At 38.1% G+C, this 22,615-nt stretch overlaps 1 protein-coding gene across 1 annotated transcript in view; it reads right to left on the bottom strand.

Annotated features, from left to right (window-relative positions):
* The window catches only part of ITFG1 (integrin alpha FG-GAP repeat containing 1), a 200,017-nt gene that overhangs the window by 95,755 nt on the left and 81,647 nt on the right, over positions 1-22,615 (bottom strand). Inside the window, exons 9-10 of the mRNA XM_019535776.1 lie at positions 18,069-18,163; positions 10,186-10,358 (exon numbers count right to left, since the gene is read on the bottom strand). Coding sequence (XP_019391321.1) covers positions 10,186-10,358; positions 18,069-18,163 — 268 coding nt within the window. The remainder of the gene's footprint in view (positions 1-10,185; positions 10,359-18,068; positions 18,164-22,615) is intronic.

Here is a 22,615-nt window from a genome sequence, read left to right as displayed (position 1 = left end):
TCCTAGGGTTGCCGTGCTCTCCCCCAGCGCCCCCTACCATGCCAAATTTGGGTTAAAACACCCTTGTTCTCGCCTGCCACATCTTGATCTTGTAAAAATTAAAGGGAGGTTACCTCTTGTCCTCCTGGTCATGGTTCCTGCTACCCTGAGCCTTGTTTATATAATGGGGGTCTAAGCACGCCAGCCTTATGAGCTACGTGTGGCTCCAACCACCCCTGTACCACACCCCAAGCCTTGCAGAACTACCAGACGTTGTTCAGTCTTGGCTGCAGCCCTTGTCACGCTCGGCGCCCTCTGGAGCTCAGGCCTTCTCGCTGCCCATGCTCAGGGCTTCTTGCTGCCCACACTATCGTGGTTCCCCTATCAGGCCTCCTCCATCCCCTTCTACCCTCACCCAGTCCTCTGGTCAAACAGTAAACAAAACAGAAGCCCCCTGGCTATAACATAACTCTAAGCCATCTGGCTCTAACCTTTCTCTTGCCACACCAGAGATGTTCCATCAGTCCCCAATCTCGGGCCGTACCTGCAGTTTGGCCTCTACTCATTATTCACTCCAGCAGAGTTCCTTCCTTCTGGGCTGCCAGCAGGGAACTGCTTGCCTGGCCTCAGCCTGGGAGTTATATAAGAGCCAGGCCCTGCCCCTTCCGGTCAGATGACTTCCCCTGGTTACCCTGGCAACCAGCAGCTGGGCTCCCTACTTATTGATTCACTAGTAGCAGGCACCTCAGTGCCCTGCTACAGCCATTTAGGCTGCCTTTTACCCCAGAATCTTTTATAATGCATCACTGAAATATGGGAACCTTTAGAAAGTTGTGCTGCAAACTAACAGAGCAATTTGAAGAAGAGTAGTGTAACACTAATTATTCAAATTAAAATACTGTGAATTTCCACAGAAGATAGCAGTTTACATATACTGTAGTATTAAAAAAAACAGGGTGGAGATGCACACCATCAACAGAGATTCTACTTCAAAAATAGAATGTAGTTCTGAGAACCCACACTAAGTACTAGGAATGATTTTATCCATTTTTGACAACCCATGGAGAACAACATTCTATGTATTCTTTACTCAAAAGTTTAGAGTGTTCAAAGATAGAGTGGGTGCATCTACACAAGATGCTGTACTGCACAGTAGAGCAAATTACTACATAGTAAGCATCACCATGTACACGTCCAGACCCTTACTGCACAGTAATTTGCTCTACTCAGCAGTCAATTTTCAACCTGCAAATGCAAGTAACAAATTAACTGTTGAGTAATTACTGTGCAGTAAGGCATGTGTAGATTGCTCCTGGTCAGCCGGGCAACAGGGGGAGACAGATTACTTCCTGGCCCTGGGAGCTGCCTGCTGCTGGGGTGGGCTCTGCCATCCAAGCTTGGGTGAGTACAATGACCCTCTGCCCTGGTAGCAGGAAACTCCCTGTCCCAGCTCCACGATTGCAGAGCTGGGGCTGGGAAGCTTGCTGCTCAGGCAGAATTCCCCACCCAGCTTGGAGCTGGGTGTGACCTGCCCCAGACTGGGACAGTTGCCAGCTAGCTGCAAGGGGAAGTCTGCATGTCCAGACTTCCCTGTGCAGCCTGGGAATGGCCAGGAACTGTCGTCATCTGGGGCAGGTCCCAGCCCCACAGCTTTTTCTCAGCACCATGCCCCAATTGGGCAATTGAGGGTTTATCCTGCCTTGAGTAGAGAGCTGGACTAGATGCCTTGTGAGATTCTTTCCAGCCGTACTTTCTTTCTTATGATCCTAAGAATAATGTAGCTTGATAAGAAATTGTCTTGATGCTAGGAAAACCAATTTGATATGCAGTTACAGTACAGTACCATTCATTTGAAAATACCAAACCAACTTTAGCCTGACTCTGAATTGTAACTATTATTTACAAGGAAATCAATGTAGGAGAACAAGTTTTCTTTTTCAGCCTCAGCCTGAGACCACTGTTTACTAAATGCAGCCTCTTTATTTCAAGTGCAAATGCGTCCAATTGCTTGCTCATGGGAAAATGACATTCCATTCATACAAACATCCTACTTTTAAACTAGGCGATAGAAACAAAACAGTAGGACACCCTACTTGAACTCCAAGTTGTCTCTGGGATAGCAAACTTAGATACATTTTTAGTTCTGGGCTATTCCAAAATGTTTTCAAGTGCTTGCAATATTTTCATGGTCATTAATAAAATAGCCACATAGCTACCATAGAAAAAACTACACATGAACTCTACTGAAACAATGTCAGCTACATAGTAACATCCCATGATATCAGTTTTTTTAATTTGTTTGTGTTTGAAAAACCCCAAACTGCTGGGAAGTACTACAAATACGTAGTATTTATTTGAATCATGGTCATGGATTCTCATTTCTCTCTATATTTTTCAATGGTGTATTTCAAAATCATAGCTATCACTGGATTAAATATCTAGTATGAAAATATCGTAGAAGTAGGAATACATCTCCTGACTAAATTGTTGCCTTTTTCATCCTGAGATCATACTTTTTCAAAAAGGACAGAAAAAAAACCTAACATGTTTGGCATCCTACTAATCTATGAAACAGGTTCTACAGAAATTAATTCAGATAATTACATTGAAGTACGTTGATCCATTACTCCTAATACCACTTATAATACCTGACAAACCTAGAACGCCAATTTACCCGAACAGAAATTTTATACGCTTTCAAAATTTCGTTTATATTACATAGATTAGGTTAGACCAATAATTAAATTATGTATGACCAGATAAAAACTGATACAATTTTGCACCTTTCTGCATTCTGGGCAGACATATTAAAAGTAGATGAACTTTAATAAAAATCCTTGAAATGTATTCCAGTATATAACTAAACAAACAATGAACATTATCTGATGTGCAAAACCCAGTATCAATATTAGTGGCCTATCCTTTCCTGAGGATGACACAGATATTTGTAAAATGATCAGCGAATCCTTCTCATTCCAACTGGTCTATCAATCAGGCAACTTTGATTAAAAAGGTTTCCTCTCTGCAAATCAACTCATGAGTTCTCAAACTCTTGATTCAGTTGAGTAATTCTTATTCTTCAATGTTGTTATCAGATGCAATGGAAGCATTCATTTGTGCAAAATAGCTCTTATTAAATGTGCTGAGGAAATACGGATTTAGCCCTTACTTTAATAGACAGATCATATAAGACTACAACAAACATTTTAATTAACAAAGATTTTACTGAAGAATGGCTTCTCAAAGGCAAAGGCAAGGATGCCCACACATTTGTTTCATTAAACTCTGGACACGCATCCTAAAATCATGTCTAGACATCTTGGGTATTAAAGAAATAACAAACAAAATTCCATTATATGGTGACTTCTCATTGTTTATCTTTTTTCATCTAACTTTCATCTTGGTTCTTATTAATATCATTGACATCCAATATTATATCTGACTGTAAGATAAATTACCAAATTTAAAACCTTACTATTTTACCCTGCAGCCTCTTGTAATAAACCAAAGCAAACCCTATTGTGCATTAAGAAAAGGAGTAAGAAAAGGAGAAAACATTTTTTGGATATGGGCTAAGAACTATGATTCATTATTTCCTATATTTAAAATGAAGTGTTGAACTGTCTTTTTAACTTGAATTATGGAACAAGTAAAACAGATTCTAGCCTACATACAGATCCAAGATAATACCCATATTATTAAATCAACATAAATTTAACAACTTATCTGGAGAATAATTAGGATATGTGCAGGATCACTGAGGACACTACATGCTTGTAATTCTTCTCCCTGCTTCACTGATTTTGCTATGCTTGTAAAACCTAATGTAGATTCAATTGTACTGGTATAGATTATCCAAATTCTAGAAACTTTTATACTAATGTAACTGCACCCATGTTACGGCTTTGTGCTGAACTATTATCCTAGTATGACTACATCTTCAAACCTGTCCTTATGTATACAGTCTTACAGCTTTTCTATCTTTCAGACTTACTGCTCTTCTCTGTTCACTTTTCATGCATTCATTTTTGTAAAATCCACCTAGAATACACTTGCCACCACAGAAATAAAACATAAGCAGAGTTCAGCTACATGCAAATCATTAGCTAAACGATGTCCATTTTAGGTTGTACAAAAGTATTTCTAACACAAAGCAAACAAAAGAGAGAAGGTGAGAAGCTCGGTAGAGAATGGAATCTCCGCAGCAGTGCCAGAAGGGCACAGAGTATGGGCGCAGCCCTCAACGTCCTGCGGACTTTTAAGTGTATGTTGTGAGCCGACACTCCCTAGTCTTAAATGATTAAACCCTGCTCACAGCCCAGTTTTCACCCACAACATCTTGATGACTTTTTTTTTTTATTCTTTGGGAGGTATAGGATGCTTTTATAATAAAAGGCTTAAAATGCACTAAAATGGTAAAATTAAAAAAGTGGACTGATATTTTATAAGACAAGTTTTAAAGAAATTAAGATGTACTTCCTACTGCAACTAGTAAGCTTTTTTTTAAAAAGATATTTCAATTTCTTAGCTGTAGAAATCTTGTTATAAAAACCAAACAACAGTATATTAGATAACAGCCACAGAGATCTAATTATCTAAAGACTAAATACTTCTAATTAAATTTATTTAGGGATTTAATCAGTAGGGGTTATTTCAGTTTCCCTCCTGAATTATGGTATATTATCATACATTTAGATAATTAAAATATATCCATTTTAAGAAGATTTATTAAACTGAATTTATCTTTCACATTTTGGTTTTGCACTAATCAACAAACAACATTTGAAACATAAAGGCTTCCTCCTTGTCTAGTACGTTCTCTGCAAGACTCTGTCCTGTTATGCAACTGAGATCTTAAAAACGGGTAACTCAAAACTAACTGCTGATCAGAGCATGAAGCCTGTTGCAATACTCACCTTGTGGGCAGAACCCAGTGGCAGATGGCATGGGATATTATTTGCTCATCAAGAACCTTTTGTATTATAAAGCAGGATCCCTAACATAGTGAGAGAAATCACTAGGGGGAATATAGGATTGCTCATATCTGATCTTTTAAAAAAAAAATTTTGTCCTCTGCAACACTGAAATGTTCATATTCTGCAGTGACTTACTACTTGTGCTTCAGAAAACTCATAGGACTAGTATCTTTTATATAAAAAAATACATTTTCAGAGGACAGAATGACTAACTAGGTATATATAAACTACAATGCCATTAAATGTACACTTGAATAATGAATGTGAGTCTTAAAAACCATTTCAAACAGTTAACATATAATAAATTTGTGTTCAGAGCTGCAACGTAAAATGGTCCATATACAATAATGACTTTATTACATTTATTATAAATTTTTGATGACAATCTGAGTCAGTAATTATTTTTTACAAGATACAACTGGATGACAAAACTTCGTTCTTGATAATAACTTCAAAAAATGGCAAATTATAATTACTGTCTCCAAGATATTAAAGACTTAAAAGACTACAGTAAATTGCAAATATAAATTGATTTGGTTGCTAAGAACTTCGAATAAAGTGTGATGTAAAGATGTAAAGAGCAATGTTAAATGTGCAGGGTTGCATCAGAAATTTCTCTTTCCTTATACATTCTTTCACATTCTTTCACAGTATCAGATAAAATGAGGTTTAGCCCATGAAAGTCTGTGCTATATACTGCACACATCTGCACACTTTAGTTAGTCTATAAGGTACAAATCTACCCTGCCTTCTTTTAAAATATGACCTGTTTGCAGATAATGGACATTATGAGACAAATATAACAAGATAAGTATCAAGAGGACACTAAATGTTCAGACATTAGGGCAAGGGGCAAAGTATAAAATAACTAACCTTAGAGGATCATCAGTCAACCTTTCAGTAAACTCAAAGTCATGATGACAGATCCAGTTTGGCATAGAACAGACTTAAGTGCATTTTTAATTATGCCATTTTTGATCAACTAATACAACATGGGTTCCTTCCATTCATTTAACCTATTCTGTGGCACAAGTGATAACCAGGTTGACTGGTTATCATAATGTAGATGATACACTACTACTTGCTGAACCCCTGAATAGCTGAAGTATGTCTTGCGACCACAATTCACTAGATTCTGTTTTTTCAATGACATACTTAGTTGGGTTGGCCACTATAAAGCATTTTTCTGAGAAACTGAGTGTTTCTGAAGTCCAGATGTGCTATGACATAATTCAAGTCATGAGCGTGGAAACTGACTTAACTAAATGACAATAATGTTGGCAAATATATAATCTTTTAAGATGTGGAGAATACATACACTGGTCCTTGTGATAATATAAATAAATGTAAGCATGTACTGTCCAGCAAAAGAAAACTAAGAGATTGTCAATCAAGTAACTTCATCAGTTACCTGTGATTAAGCCGGATCTTGAATAAATACTGGCAAAAACATGGATTGCTTTAGTACACAACAAATTTCCCCTGCTTCTCCTAACTTCATGGAAAAAAAAATCCAAGATAATATTCAGAAGCTACTCATCTGTTCCATCTTCAAATCTCTGCTTCAAAATGCCCTCTACCATGATGCCAACAAAATTCAGCCTGATCTTGACTAGAAGGATGGATAACTGACTTCTCCTTCCTCCTCCACCTTTTCCTATTTGTTCTTCTCCATCTCCGTATAACTAACAAAACCATTACCACAAAACTAACAAAATTGCTACTCCTATGCATAGCCACCTCCCACCCAAAGGTTCCTATCCACCTTCCCTTGTGCTACTATATATGACCCAAATAACTTACCCAAATTTGAGTAGATTTTTTTAGAATGCCAAAAGGTATAACTCCAATACCACAGTACTTATCTAATGAAACATCATTACAAAGCAAGAAACGTCTTATTAAAATGCCTAGAAATATTTTAAATATGGACAAAAAAATATTTTTCATTAACATTGTTCCCAGAAATGGTTAAGCCATTTAGGATGAAACTTTCCGACTCATCTGACAAGGAAAATATCCGGCATAAATTAATGAATCTTAAAAGCTATACAAAATTGTAAACAAGATTTTATATTGAAGAGTGATAGACAAGCATCACTTCAAACTCCATCTACAATATTATTCAGTGTAGGTACCACTAAAATAAACAGAGGAATACTATTTTCAAATTTAGTGGTTAGAAATATGGGCAGATTTTGCCTATATGCCAATACTAGCATCCTCCTAGACCTCATTGCAGACTACCATGATATTTAATACAGACTTATATGTTTGATTAGTCTTCTGAATCAGTACATCCATTTTAGAACCTTGTTTAACAGATAGTTAGTGACCATCTCTGTAATCTGTCTGTATGGAACTCATGGAAATTATAGGGACTTTGAAAATATTACAGGGTTTTAAGATGCTTTTAATTTTCTAATAGTATGACAACACAAAACTAAACAGAAGACAGCCTATGATATTACAAGGATAGTGCAGAAGGCAATGATACTACATGGTTTGAGAAAGAATTTAGAAGGGAAAGATTTTTGGGGTTTTTTTGGTCTTTAACTGCTTGAAGAAAGGATAGATTATAGGAAATAATGGAGATTAGATTGCCTTGAGTGCAGCGCTGCATTCATTCTCTCTTTCTGGCTGCGTACCTTGGACATACTGTATGCTGCAAAAATTTCCCAATGAATTCATTCTCTTCACTTGTTCCAAGTTATTGATTGAGTGTGATAACACAGAAATTAGATGCCTGTATAAAGCTTACTATTTAAATCCAGAAGACTATAAGAAGTACAATAATTATATAAGAAATGTGACTGGATAGATAAACTAAGATACTGCATGTTAGCTCAAGTTTCTTCAGTTGATGGAAGACTCTTAAAATGCACTGAATTTAGCTATTATATGCTAGCAGGGCTAGGGAGCAGAGCAGTAAAGATCTCTTACTGTTGGTCCAGAAATGTGATTTATAGCCTTGGTATGGGCTCACATGAAGACCTTCCTAAGCAGCCTCTGCAGTACAGTGATACCTAGCCATTTGAGCTGGGGACTCTAGATTTGATGCTAGCCATAACACTCTCTTAATATGCTGCTTATTACTGAAAATGGCTTGCCTTAGCAATCAACCATGCTAATCACAGAGTTCACTGAGGCTTAGGTAGACCTTCGACATTTCTGACACATTTCTTAGGCAGCATATAAAGAACTGGAGATACTGAATGGAAAAGTGGGCAGAAACTGTAAAAATGTATTTATAAGTTTTTCATTACGGTAAGGCAGGACAACAATTGCTTAATGGGAAAGAGCGACCTCAGGAGTAGCTAATCACTAATTGCCCAGAGAGGTAAAGGGGCATGTCAATTTGCCACTAAAAGCTGTCCAAATAAAAGGGGGTAGGGAGGGAAGTGAAGGGAAAGACAACAAGAAAATCTAAACAGAACCAAAAGGATTTTCCAACCTAGGGGCCAGTTCAAAACCTAGAATTCCAAGCAGAAGGAAAAGAGGCCACTGGTTAGCACAGACTGAAACAGGAACTATGCAGCAGGCTCCAAGACCTTCAGGGAAAGTTTAGTTGATCTACACAATAACTTAAGTATTGAAAAAAGACTGTGCAGTTTTCCCTTGTCAGGAAACTGGATGAAAATACAGATGAATAAATAAATAGTAATTTATTTTTTAAAAATTGCAAAGCTATTTTGCTATAAACATCAGACTTCTCATACACCAGTGGTCTCCAAACTTTTTTGATTGTGCACCCCTATCAGTAAAACATTTTTGAGAACGCACCCCCAGTATATGTATATTTATATTTGCGCACCCCTATCATTAAAAAAGTTTTGAGCACGCACCCCAAATATATGTATATTTACATAAATTTAAATAGAAGTTCTAATATTTTCTTCCTACACCTGAATGGATTGTCTTGCACGCACCCCACTTTGAAGACCACTGTCATAGACAACAAGGATCAGGAGAAGATCAAACAAACCTGTGTTGTTCAGTCAGATCCCTAAGGCCAAAAGTAACTTGTTGGCCCTGCACAAGTGAAAGGCAAATGGGGAAAAAGGGTTTGTGGGGGGAAAGCAAATAAATGCAAAGAATAAAGAAACTGAAAAGTGAAGAGTGACTAAAGAACACAGAAGGAAAAGGGCTAAAAATGTGCTAATATAAGCAAATGGTAAACAAGCATAAGGAAAAAAAGCATCTGGGAAAGGAAAAACTGCTTTGAAAAGAAAGGTGAAATGGAAGGAAGGGAAATCACTTTTTTGGGAGGTGGACTGAATATATGGAACGTATACATCAACCCCCTGCACCAACATAATGAAGTAGAAAAACTGGGTCTTATACACTTGAGAGCAGAACTTTTTGCAAATATCACATTTTAGTTCCCTGTTTGTTCAAGTGCTCAAAAGAAAATGTGGAAGGTGATGTACATACCAAAGAGAGCTTATTGTCTGTAAGAGATTTCAGGTCAAAGAAATGTTGATGATATTCACAATCAATTTACATTCCCCAAATGTCCTTAATGCTTCTATGAACATTTGTTGTCCCTCATGAAAACTAGTTGTGCTGCATTTATCTCAGAAAACGTCTATTTGCCTTTAATTAAGCATAAGCCATACGAAGTTACTGTCAACATAATAGATGCTACTGAATCAACTGCTTCTTCAAAGGAACAGTGCTTGATTATATTTTTTTCTAGCAGAACTGAGAACCAGACTGACTGGAGTCACATATCACTTGTTCCTAAACTCTGTAGCAGCCCTCCAGCCGTCCTGTATTAAAGGTATAAATATTTACTCCACTGTTCAGATGCTGGTATATTAGCTAGCTCTTGAAGAGGAGATAATGCTCCATACACTCCTTAGCCCATCCTACTCACCTATTCCACAGGATAGGGAAAAGAGTAGTTCTAGCCAGTTGGTGACTCTCTTCCCTTTTATTAAGGAATTTAGCTTAGCCTAAGCTTATGCACACCCTTGAGGCTCATTATGAGCAACACACAATACAGACATACACAGCTTAAGTTTATGCAAAATTTAAACCTTTTAAAGAGGAAATATTTAGAAAACCTAAAAAAACTATTTATTTTATAAAGTTGACGGAGGCATTCGCTATATCAAAACAATATTAGATGTATCATAAATCTGTGGTCTGATTTTTAAAATAGACAAGACTGATGTTGGGACATATGCTCTAGTATAATATGTAAATCCAAAAGTAAAAACGATACCTTCCGGATGTATTTCTTAATATGGCAAGAGCATCTGGGTAGCCATCCATGTTGTAATCTCCAATGTGAAGCGTAATTGGAATTGAAAGTTCACTTGCAGATGGATCATTTTTATAAGGTACAAAGCCCCAGAGTGTGTCTTTATTTTGAAAGTTCTGCAACACTGGAATCCACTGTAAAAGCAAAGAAACAAAGTCTGAGGTAAGTGGGTATGCTTTATTTATTTAAAGTACTTTATGCTACGAAACAGAGATCATGACTTAACAGCCATTTCAGAGTACTTTTCATCAAGGAATATAAAGACCTTAAACATTCCTATAAGGGTAATAGCTAATATACTGGAATTACTTCACCTGTCTTTGATGGAACAAAGAATCTGATTTGTATAGACAGTTATTCAGGAATAGCTGTTACACCTTAAAATGTATATTCTTCCTGCATTCAGTGCTTGGGCCCCCTCTTGTGAGCAGTTAAGAACCTCTGATTCTTGCTTAAGCAAATGAGATTTGAGGACATTCAGCATCTGGAGGTTCAGGACCCAACAACATAGCAGTAGAATACACTGAAAATTCAAATTCAAATGAAATACTCTATCTGAAACTACAAAGGAAATACAGAGTGTAAATTCTCTAAGGCAGAAATATTTATCATAACTGAACTATTCCAGCAGCTGATAGAGAGTCAAGTCATTAGGGTCTCCCTGTACAACAAGAGCTAGTCTTTGAAATGATACACCTTTTTTTTTTTTTTTTTAGCAGCTTTGACACTGTTTTCAATGCCATTTTAATTAATGAGCTAAAAAAGAGACCAGATGAAAGCACTGGAATGTGGATACATAACTGGTTGGATCATCATGCTCAGTGAGTAATCAATCATCAACAGCTCAATGTTCTACCTAGGAGGAGGGAAGTGGTATTGCCTAGGGGTCTGTACTGGATCCAGTATTGTTTTACATCTTTGTTAATGATTTGGACAATTGGACTAAGCCCATGCTTAGGAAATCTGGAGATGACACCAAATTGGGCAGTCTCAGACACTCTGAAGGGTAGGTCTAGGATACAGAATTACCTCAAACTGGGTTAATGGTCTGAAATCAACCAGATGAGATTCAACAAGGACAAAGTGCACAGCCCTGCACTTGAGATGGCAAAATTACATTAGCTAGGTTGCAGTACTACAGAAAACAACCTGGGGGATTAACAATAGACCAGAAGCTGAATATGAGCTAACCGTGTGCTCTTGTTACAAAAAGGAAACAGCATACTGGGCTGTATTAACAGGAGTGTCACTTATAAAACAAGGGAAGCGATTCTTCCACTCTATATTGAGGCCTTATCTGGAGTATTACATCCAGCTTTGGGTCCTACGCTTCAAAAAGGATGTGGGTGGATTGGAAAGAGTCCAGCAGAACAACAAAAATGATTAGAGACCTGGAAAATATGATTTATGGTAAAAGGAACTAGGATTACTAAGCCTGGAGAAGAGGTGACTAGGGGCCTATTATAGAGAGGAAGGAGATATACCATTATCTGTGGTCTCATGGGAGAGAACTTAAGGCAATGGCCTCAAACTGCAACAAAGGAATTTTAGGTAGGTGATTAGGAAGAACTAACTGGTCAAGCACTGGAACAGGTTACATAGGGAAGCTGTAGAACAGAGGCAGGCAATTATTTCAGGCGGAGGGCTGCTTACCGAGTTCTGGCAAGCTGTTGAGGGCCACACGGGTAGCTCCACCCCTTGACAGGTGCCCTGTCCCTTGGCTACCATCTTGTGACTAGAAGCCCTACCCCTAACCCCTGTTCTTTGCCACCAGAAGTCCCTCCCCTTGCCCCTAGAAGTACTCCTTTCAGCAAGGGCCATCTTGGAACCAGAAAAATACCAAATTATATTCTAAAGAGCAAACATCTACAACATTCATTAATTTGATTTCAAAAAATATTTTTGTCCTGATTTACATGCGTTTGTGTAGTGTACATAGAGATGATTGCACAATAGCTTAAAATTATTCTTTTGTATATTGTGGGGGGTGGGGTCACAGAGGGGTGGATATAGATTTGTGGAGGGCTGTGGGTGTATGGGGGAGGTGTGGGCATATGTGGATATGTGGGGTATGGGATTTGTGGGGGCTGTGTGTTGTGGGGGGAGGGTGGCTGGAGTGTGTGAGGAGGTGTGGGTATGGGGGTCTGTGTGTATGGCAGTGCGAGGGGAGGGTGTAGGTGCATGGGTATGGTGGGTATGCAAGTGGGACTCACCCTACAAACACATTCTGTCCCTCCCTCCCTGTGCATGAGTGTGCGCGCGCACACACACACACCCTCCTGCTCCTGGCCATGGGGTACTGGCGTGGGCCCCATGCTCCTACTGTTCGACGATGCAGTCGGGAGCCACGTGATGCTGGAGTAGTGGACCTGCAGGAAAGCAGGAAAATGGCTGGGGTAGGGCGAGGCTGGGCTGCTGGGTCCTACTGCTGGCTCCCTCTGGATCCTACTGCCCCTGACTTGTCATCTCTGACAGGCAGCCAGGAGCAGATAAATATTAATTTTCTAAATTTTGTCTGGCCCATGGGGTCCCTAAAGACTGGCCTGGATAGCAGATCCAGCCTGTGGGCCGTATTTTGCCCACACCTGCTGTAGAATTGCAATCCTGGAAATTTTGAAGAGTAGGTTGAACAGATACTAGGATAGGATAGTTTAGTGATAGTTTAGCCTTGAGCAAGGGGCTGGACTAGATAACCTTATGAGGTCCCTTCCATCCCTATGAACCCATGAATCATTAAATGTTTCCAATTAAACAGAATAATGCCACACTAATGATTCATTAATACTGTTACTGACAACAGCTTGGCATACCTTAAATATGTTTCTAGCCAAGTCCTTGTAAAACCCTCTTAAATCTGAAGACTCGTGATAAGAGGACTGTACGAAGGCTTCAGGTCATAAATCAGAATGTGTTTTACTTGGAAGTATATGGATATACTTCTGCTGTCTTTCAGTAAATCTGACATAATATGGAGTTTGGCAAGTTTTCCTTAAGATATGAGGCCCCTTTAGCTAATCTACATCACTCCAGAAGCTCAAAAGCAACTTGTAAAGCTGGTCTTTTCAGGAGTGGCTTTCCCCTCACATCTTCAATACTTCAGAAGCAGTATAGGGAAAAAGTCTTGCAGTCTGTACTGTAGGTGGCATCCCGGGAGTTTGTACAAGAAGTAAGTATAACAACAAGAAACCTCTTGCATGCCAGTTTATTGTGACCACAAGAATGGTTCGATGGGGCTGGCAGGCAGCCAGATGCATCTTAGAACTATTCTAGAATTATGCTGTTTACACTATGGCCAAACTGATTCTAATATTAGGAGGAAGCTTAAAGGTGATGGACACTTTCTTCCCCACCTGTCAACACAATTTGATCAGGCTCAAGACCTGTTGGTTGTTTCTGATCAGAAGATGTCTGTGCATGCTATTTGACACATTTGAAATACCACAGGATATACAGCATCTTTGCGAACCTTAAAACTGAAGACTAATGAAATAATATAGTCTGCATGTTTTTTTAAAAGGGCTTTAATGTATATTCTCCCACCCATGATTTTCAGTAATTTTTTTGAGTTTGTAAACTGCTGGATATTTGAGAAGTCTAGTATAAAGAATGCCAAAAAGCAATACGCGTTGTAAACCTTAAGATGTATATACCTATGTGCATACCTAAAAAGGAACAGATTTCCTATCACTGATTTATCGGACAGAAAAATATATAAATAGTACTGTTGGAAAATACTGCAGTTTTAAAAAAAAACACTAACTGGAGTCAAAACAATGAAATACAATGTGACTCATTCTTTAACTCATTCAAAGGATTTTCATAGCAAAACACAAGTTATTATAGCTATAAAATTATAAAATATAGCTATAGTATTATCATATAGGTATTCTAAATGTTCTCATATCTGGTAATGTGATTTTACAGAATACTAGGCAATTTTTATGAATTAAAATACCTCATAAAGAATAAATACTTAAAATGAATTTAAATTGTTATCCTGTTTTAACCGCACAGGAAGTTTACTTCATAAACAGCAGTCGTTAAATGTATACTTTATTGGCACTAAAATGCAAATACACTGCAAAAATAGAAGAGTAAAACTGCTTCTTTACATGTTGCAATTAAGCATTTTAATGTAGGCACTACATTCTCAAGACAGACCAACTTTACTTCTATGTGCATGTATCAGCTCCAAGAGCTTTTAACATTGGCAGTGTTAGAAATGTTACCAAAATAGTAGTTTTAGTTGATATACAGCTTGACTATCTGTCGACATACTATAATTTTTATTCTTGTAGCCTATTTTAAATATACTTAAAAAAGAAACAGAAAACAAAACAGAAGAAACCCTTAAATGCTGCTTACAGATGTTAAAAAAAACCACCCAAACCAATCAAACAATGGCGCTTTAGAGGTACAGCATTAGTTGGACATCTATATTGACTGGGCACCTTAATGGAGCTTTTTTGGCACTTTTAACTAATAGATTATTTAAACTAGCTTTAGATAAAGTGCAAAAAAGCCCCATTGAAATACCTGATATATACAGACGCTGTGGAGCAGGGCTAACTAAACTAATATGTTGCTTTTTCCAGTAAAGTGTGTTTTTGTCTGTTTTTTTAAACATCTGTAAATAGCCAATATGGTCATTACATTTTCAGGATTGTGTAATATAAGCAGGCAAGATTAACTGTTGCCTTGTAAATCTAAAGGCATAATATGTTCTGAAAGGCAGAACAGAAAGAATACACTCATGTCAAGTAAATCTGCTGTTTACTTCTGCAAATGATACAGTAGATTATTATTCTCATTGCTTGTTACATTAAGAGGCTAAAATTAATTTTGATTATCTATGCCTTTGCTCCAAGAAATGTATACAGGTTGATGGATATTACAAAGGTGCTTTAAATCTTCTCATTCTATGATTTCTGATTGAAGAAAAAAATAGGAGCATGCTTTACACATGTAATTACTTAACAGTAAAATTTCTATGTTGGATGAAAAGACTGAAGTTGAACAGTTTGAAAACCACAAGAAATCTTAGCACAGTGTTTTGGTATACTTCATTATGTGTTCATTTTACAGAATTAAAAAGTAAAATTCATCTAGGGTAAAATTTCTATAAACACCTACGAGATAGAAGTCTAAGTTCCATTTTAAAATGTGATTTGGACACTTTGAAACCCAAGACCCATTAATCTTCAATAGGACATGGGTGCCTAAAAGCCTAAATTCTTTTGTAAATGGGACTTTGGAGAAGAATTTCCGGAAGCTCATGTCTCAGTCCTTCTCCTTCCTCTCATTAGCTTTTCCATTCTTTGGTTTACAGGATTAAATACATTAGTAGTTTCTTTATTAGAACTAGCACTGATATAAGCATTAGAGTAGACTAGGCTCAGAAGTTTTATTATGGGCAGAAAGAAGGTAGGCCCTTATACTGACAAAGCAAAGTAAGCAAAAAGTAATTGAGAAGTGAACTTTTTGTTGTTTCTGTGCTTGCTTGTGGGAAAATGAGACACATTTCTAGCTAGAGTGGCTGCCCTTGATGACAACTTAGGTAGAAAAGAGAAGATGAAATGTGCAGATGACAAGTTTCCTGTGGATGGACAAAGAAATACTCCGAACATAAATGATGCAACACCACTCAACAATTACATAAACAGTTGGAGGAGACCAGCATCAGCCAACAAATTTCTGCAGGTATCTCAATAAAGACCTCTTCCCAATACGCTGCTATGGTCAAAAGGAAACAAAATGGTAGGATGCATAAAGTTAAAGAAGGACAGAAGATAAGGAACTCTAAGAAGTCAACAATGGTGTGCCTGCATCTGGAAACAGATGGATCATAGATCTGATTTCCTCAAAACTGCTGCATTGGAAATAGAGGTTTCCCTTCCTCTGTGCTGTACATGCGTTCCTGGAAAACAGTGCACACTGTAACCAATAGGGATATGTTCCAAGACCTTGACTGTACTGACCCCCAGACCCAGTTCTAACACTTTTACAAGACAATTTTGGTAGTCACCGACAGCAGACAGTACACACAAGCACAGAGCACTATCATAATAGGGATGGCAACTACAGAAACACGTGTCGCAGAAGTGAACAAGGAGCACAGATCCGCACAGGAGACTATATTTTGGTGCATGTCACTCCCACAATGCACCGCACAAAGCAGCTGACTGTGGGTTTCCACCACACAGATCATGTGAGAGTAAAATTACCTCACATATAACATATTTTTGGTATAAAAAAGGTCATTGCATAGGAGTGAATTTGCACATACAGAACCTGCATAAAGTGAGGGAAACCTGTATTAAAAGTTTCCTAAAATTTCAATGGACTGCTTATCTTTTGGGCTCGCTAACTCATTCTTCCTCCTACTCTACTCCCACTGTCCCAACAAACAATTTTTTTCTGAAACAGTACTATTACATAAACAAGTTAATCAGTCAACGAATAGATACCGTACTATGTAATATCCAGTGAGCTAATTCAACACTCTAATTTCAAATTAATATGTGCAGTAAGACGTATAAACAAACATATTTCAACCTGTGCATGACTCATAGAAATACTGCACAATTTTAACTGCAAACACATTAATTAGTTAACAGTTTTTTCTTGAGGAAAAAAATAAGAGAGGACTTGATGTAGCTAACAAACTGTTTCTGACAGAAAGTTCTCCTAGTTCTACCCTTGATGTAGGAACCTAAGGAAGAAAATATACTAGGATGCATTCTTTGGAAAAGGCAAGACAAGAACAGAAGTGTCTATGAGAAACTTCTTTGTGACCAGTATTTAAAAAAAGATTACATTAAAATATGTGATCAAAGCACTTTTTAAACCCGAACTGCGTAAAGTTTCTAGTTAACATGTATTACTTCTTCATTTTATTCTTGCAGGATCATCAAAACCTTTCAAAGAAAAACTGCAACATTTTTAGAGGAGCTGCTAATATGTATTTAAATCATCCTAATTCAGTTATGTTAGAAGTTTCTTTTAAAAATAATAATACAAATTGAAACGGCTGATTTAAACATATCCTCCATGAGAATGTGAATATCAAAAGTAATACATGCTGAGATTTTTTAAATTTAAACTGAAGAGTAACAACTGACATTATCCACTAGTGATGTGATGACTATAGAACTGAAGAACTGTCACTGTGGGGCAGGCTGTAATTACTAGGTTTGTCTTTGCTTAGTGAGCTGCTGATGCTGTACATTATGATTAAAAGGCCATAGGTCAAGTATGTAAATAGCACAAAGATTAAAAACACAATCAATCCAGAATTTTCTGCTATTTGTAATACATATGAAATAATAAGATTTTCTTCAAAATAAAATTAAATAAAATAACTCTTGAATCTTATTTTTTACAGCCCATGCTATAACATTTTATTTTAAAGTCATTCCTTTATACAAGGGTAATTGCAGAGTTTAAGCATTCATTTGATGAATTCAGCCTTTATTTCCAAACCCAGAAACAAAGATCTTTAAAAAGCACTCAACATGCTCAGTTCAAATATACTGACAGAAAACTCAGAAGTAACACAATCTTCCCTGAAGTTCTTTTATTCTACTGAGAAACAGAAATGTCCATGGTAAACAGACATTCTTCTCCCTTTGAAGTACTACAGAATCCATTTTTACCAAAAATGTAACTTTTAAAAATCTGTCATTAAGTAGTTCTTCCATTTGTCACAAGTCAAATGTGAGAAGATATTTGTTTTGCATTTTTCCTTTCCAGCAGAAGTTTCACTTTCCCATTTCTTTTTGTTCCTTATTTTCTAAATTAAACGTGGTACTCAATTTTTCTCCACAAAAGTAAACTCAAGATACCTGATCCAATCCTAGTTTAGATAAATAGATGGCACTTTTCTGACAAGTTTCATCAGCACAGGCAGGCAGCAGCAGCTCACTTTGTCCATCCCCATCTGCCAAAAAAAACCCAAAAAGAAAAAAAAAAGTTATCAATTTACTGAGATTTCTGCAAAAGATCAAATCTGCTGCACATACATAATACCACAAATAGTGATAAGTAAATGAAAATTACATGTGTTTGGATTAGATTTTGTTAATTCTTAACCTTGTTACCCTACAGGTGAGATTTGTTTCAATCTGCAAATGAGGTTTTATTTGTTGAAATAATTACACATTGATCCAGTATACTGATAAGCTGAATCTCGATTTTGAGTGTAAAATAACACATTTAAACTGTACGAATGCTTGGTCACTTACAGAGACACTAGTTTTTCCTGCTGAAAAGGCAGTTCTCACAAGTCTATCTTTGTATAGCTTGTATTTGTTTTGAAGACACTTGTATTGTGAATGGCACAATGGATAGCACATTAGCACATACACACACACACGCACACACACACACAATCTAATGTCACAAGTAAAATAAAATTATAATACTCAAAAGTTACCTAATATTATGGATGGTCCCTCTATTTCAGGTGTGTGGCAAGAGACAATTTTGAGTTTATTCATCTTTTACTTTTCACTTTATTTTATTATTTTCACTATTCTTGCAAGAATATTATCTCCAACATTTTTAATATGTAAATTCTGACACACTTAAAAGAAAAAATATCTGTTTTATATATTTAAATAAGGATTACCTAATAATGTAACTGAGCTTGTAAATATGTATGCAGAACACCAAGTAGACATTTTGAAAATATATTATGAAGTCATTCTATGGATGCTTCATTAGGTCTGACAAGGTGGGCTGTAAAATCCTGCAGTACTGATATATAACCGACACCCAGGAAAAAGCCAAACTGCTTAATGGGTATTTTGTGTCACTTTTTCACCAGCCCCAAGGGACCACCCTGCTCAATACAGTATGGGATGGCCAGGGTGAGAGAGAATTGTTACCCTACACCAATGTAGACCACATGAAGGAGCACCTTGAGAAGCTGGACACTTGCAAGTCATCTGGCCCAGACAGTTTACACCCCAGGGTACTTAAGGAGCTGGCAGGCATCATAGCTCAGCCATTGGCACGGACATTCAAGAACTCGTGGCACTCAGGTGAAGTGCCTGAAGATTGGAAGAAGGCCAATGTGGTGCCTATCTTCAAGAAAGGAGGAAAGCAGATATGGAGAACTACAGGTCTATCAGCCTGACCTCTATCCTGGGGAAGATCTTGGAAAAAATTACCGAAAAGAGCATTCTTGACAAACTGGCTGATAGCAACATCCTGAGCATGGGTTTGTTGCGGGTAGGCCTTGCCTGATCAATCTCATCTCCTTCTATGGCCAGATGACATATCACCTGGACAAGGGAGAACAGACTGACGGCATACATCTGGACTTCAAAGAAGCCTTTGGTCCGGTGTCCCATGATCTCCTCATGGAAAAATTGGCCAACTGCGGCCTCAGCTACATCACAGTCCAGTGGCTGCAGAATTGGCTCTGTGGTCAGACCCAATGTCTAATGATGTAGATACTAGTATCAGAAGTAGACTAGCCAAGTTCGCCAATGACACCAAACTTTGGGGTAAATCATCCACACCTGAGGATAGGCTGCTGATCTAGGCCAACCTCGAAAGGCTCAAAAAATGGGCGGATGGAAACTTGATGACGCTCAACACTGAAAAATGCAAGTTACTCCACCTTGGGGAAACCCCTCCCCGCAGCATGCTGATAGGTTTGGCAGTAGCTTGCTAGTACCACAGCCAAAAGGGACTTGGGGGGTCATGACTGACCAGAAGATGAACATGAGCCACCAATGTGATGTCACACCTGGTAAAGTGAGCAAAACTCTGGCTTGCATCCATAGATGCCTCTCAAGCAAATCCCAGGTTGTCATCCTCCCGCTGTACCCAGCCTTGGTGAGGCTGCAGTTGGAGCACTGCATCCAGTTTTGGGCTCCACAGTTCAAAAAGGATGTGGAGAAGCTTGAGAGAGTCCAGAGGAGAGCCACGTGCATGTTCAGAGGGCAAGAAAACACGCCTTATGAGGAGAGGCTGAGAGCTATGGGACTCTTCAGCCTGGAAAACTGCAGGTTCAGGGAGAACTGGTGGCTGTCTATAACTATAAAAGGGGTGTACATCAGGATCTGGGGGAATACCTGTTCACCAGACTGCCTCAAGGGACGACAAGGTCAAACGGTCACCAACTCCTCCAAGACCGTAATAGGCTGCCTTTGGAGGTGGTGCAAGCACCTACTCTGGACTCTTAAGAAACATCTGAACGTTTATCTTGCTAGGATCCTTTGACTCTAGCTGACTTCCTGCCTGCCCCTGGGGGCTGGACTTGATGATCTTCCAAGGTGCCTTCCAGCCCTAATGTCTATGAAAACTATGAAATACAGCACAATGTTTAAAAGCACTGCATACTCCATGTAGACTTTTTTCCTGCTGATCCTCAAAAGATCTTGATGTATTTCAGCAAGTTTGGCATGTTAAAAAAAACGTGCATCTGTATAGTTGGCCCTTAGAAATGTTTTGATTATTCTTACTCTTAGAAGTAACTCTTGAAGTTCTTTGAACTTAAGTAGAATTAGATTTCTGGATGCATGATCATTCTAACAGGTATAGCTTAAAGTACGTTGCTGAACTTAAAGACTCTACTGCAATAGAAATGATAATTAAACCTAAAAAGTGACAAAGAAATTAAATGCATCTCCTTGAATTTTTAATTAAAAAACTTCTTTATAAAGTTTTATGATATTTTCAAGAGATGTGCTAAAGTATGATAGTGCTTGAATCACAAAAACTGGACCAAATTTTCTCCAAAATACGAAGGAGGTAGACAGAATTTGGATTTCAAGGTCTAGCTTTCAACCATTTATAATCAAATCATTCCTTTCAGTTATCTTTATATTGTTACAAATGACATTGTTATTTGTAATGATATAACAATGACTACATTTATGAAGAGTAAAAAATATTTTCTAAAAAAAGAAGTCAAATCTAATATTCACCATGAAAATCATTTGCTTTTGCTTTGCATTTCATTTATATTTCTCAGTTAAAGTAGACTAATCCGTTTCAGCTTTTGCTGCCATGCATTTGTGTAATACTTAAAATGTTTAGGCTGTAGACAATATGTAAATATTTTAAACCAAGGAAGAAAGTTTAAGTTCCAACTTTAATAATGGAAAACACTGCTACTGAAAGTATACCTAGACCTAAAAGAAAAACAAGCTGTGGAAAAAATGCAGAGATACTGTAAGAAGCAAACTTAAGTTTTAGGTCTAAATCATTTTAAAAGAATTCAGCAGAGAAAGTTAATCTGAGAATGTTGTAAAGAATAAGAGCTGTGAGAGTGATAACTCTCTAACATTAAGTACTTTGTTGCTTCTATTTTGCTAGTAAAGCAAGCTCATCTTTTTTCTTTCTTTTTAAATAAAAGTTGTGTGGCAAAATGAATGAAAAATTCAAAATTGCAGATGTTTATTTTGCAGAGAAAGCAGCTCAGTTTGACAGATTTGTTAATTAATGTAATATAATTAAAGTAATGCAGCATGGTTGATTTAAAGGAATTAGAGGTGCAGCTTGTGGAAACAGCAAACAGCACTGGGTCTGAGGTAGGGCAGACTGAGGTGCTCTGGGTCAGAATACAAGGGGGTCGGAGGGAAAGGGACCTAATCATGGGGATCTATCATAGGCCACCTAACCAGGGGGAAGAGCTGGACTGGGAATTCTCTGGTCAGCTCGCGGAGGCAATCAAGTCAAGGGACATGGTCATCATGGGTGACCTAAACTATCTGGGCATCTGCTGGAAAGAGCAGTAAACCAGGTCTGACTGCTCATATGGGTTTCTAGCTGAATTACAGGACCTCCATCTAACCCAGGAGGTGCACAGTCCCACCAGGGGAAATACTATGTTGGACCTGGTGCTGGCCACAGGCGACGACCTGGTGAGGGGACTGCGGGTGCTCGACCACCTGGGCAATAGCGATCATCGCCTACTGGAAGGTAGGCCCTATGAAGAGTGACTATGGGACCTGAACCTGTTCAGCCTACACAAAAGAAGGCTGAGAGGGGATCTGGTGGCCACATACAAACTTGCCAAGGGGGACCAGCAGACAATGGAAGAGTCCCTGTTCCTCCGAGCACTACTGGGAGTTGCAAGGAATAACGGCCATAAGCTGACTGAGAGTAGGTTCAGGCTAGATATCAGGAGGTACTACTTCAGTCAGGGTGGCTAGGAGATGGAACCAACTTCCTAGGGAAATGGTGCTCACCCCTACCCTGGGGATCTTCAAAAGGAGGCTAGACAATCACCTAGCCGGGGTCATTTGACCCCAGCATTCTTTCCTGCCCATGGCAGAGGGTTGGACTTGATGACCTGCTTAGGTCCCTTCCAACCCTACCAACTATGAAACTATGGAAGTGAAAAGTGTAAAACAATGATAAAGATGGTGTGGTA

The sequence above is a fragment of the Crocodylus porosus genome, unplaced genomic scaffold, assembly GCF_001723895.1.
Source record: "Crocodylus porosus isolate Cpor-Errol unplaced genomic scaffold, CroPor_comp1, whole genome shotgun sequence".
Taxonomy (NCBI): Eukaryota; Metazoa; Chordata; order Crocodylia; family Crocodylidae; genus Crocodylus; species Crocodylus porosus.
The sequence above is the reverse complement of the archived record's forward strand: the minus strand, read 5'-3'. Positions and strand labels throughout refer to the sequence as shown.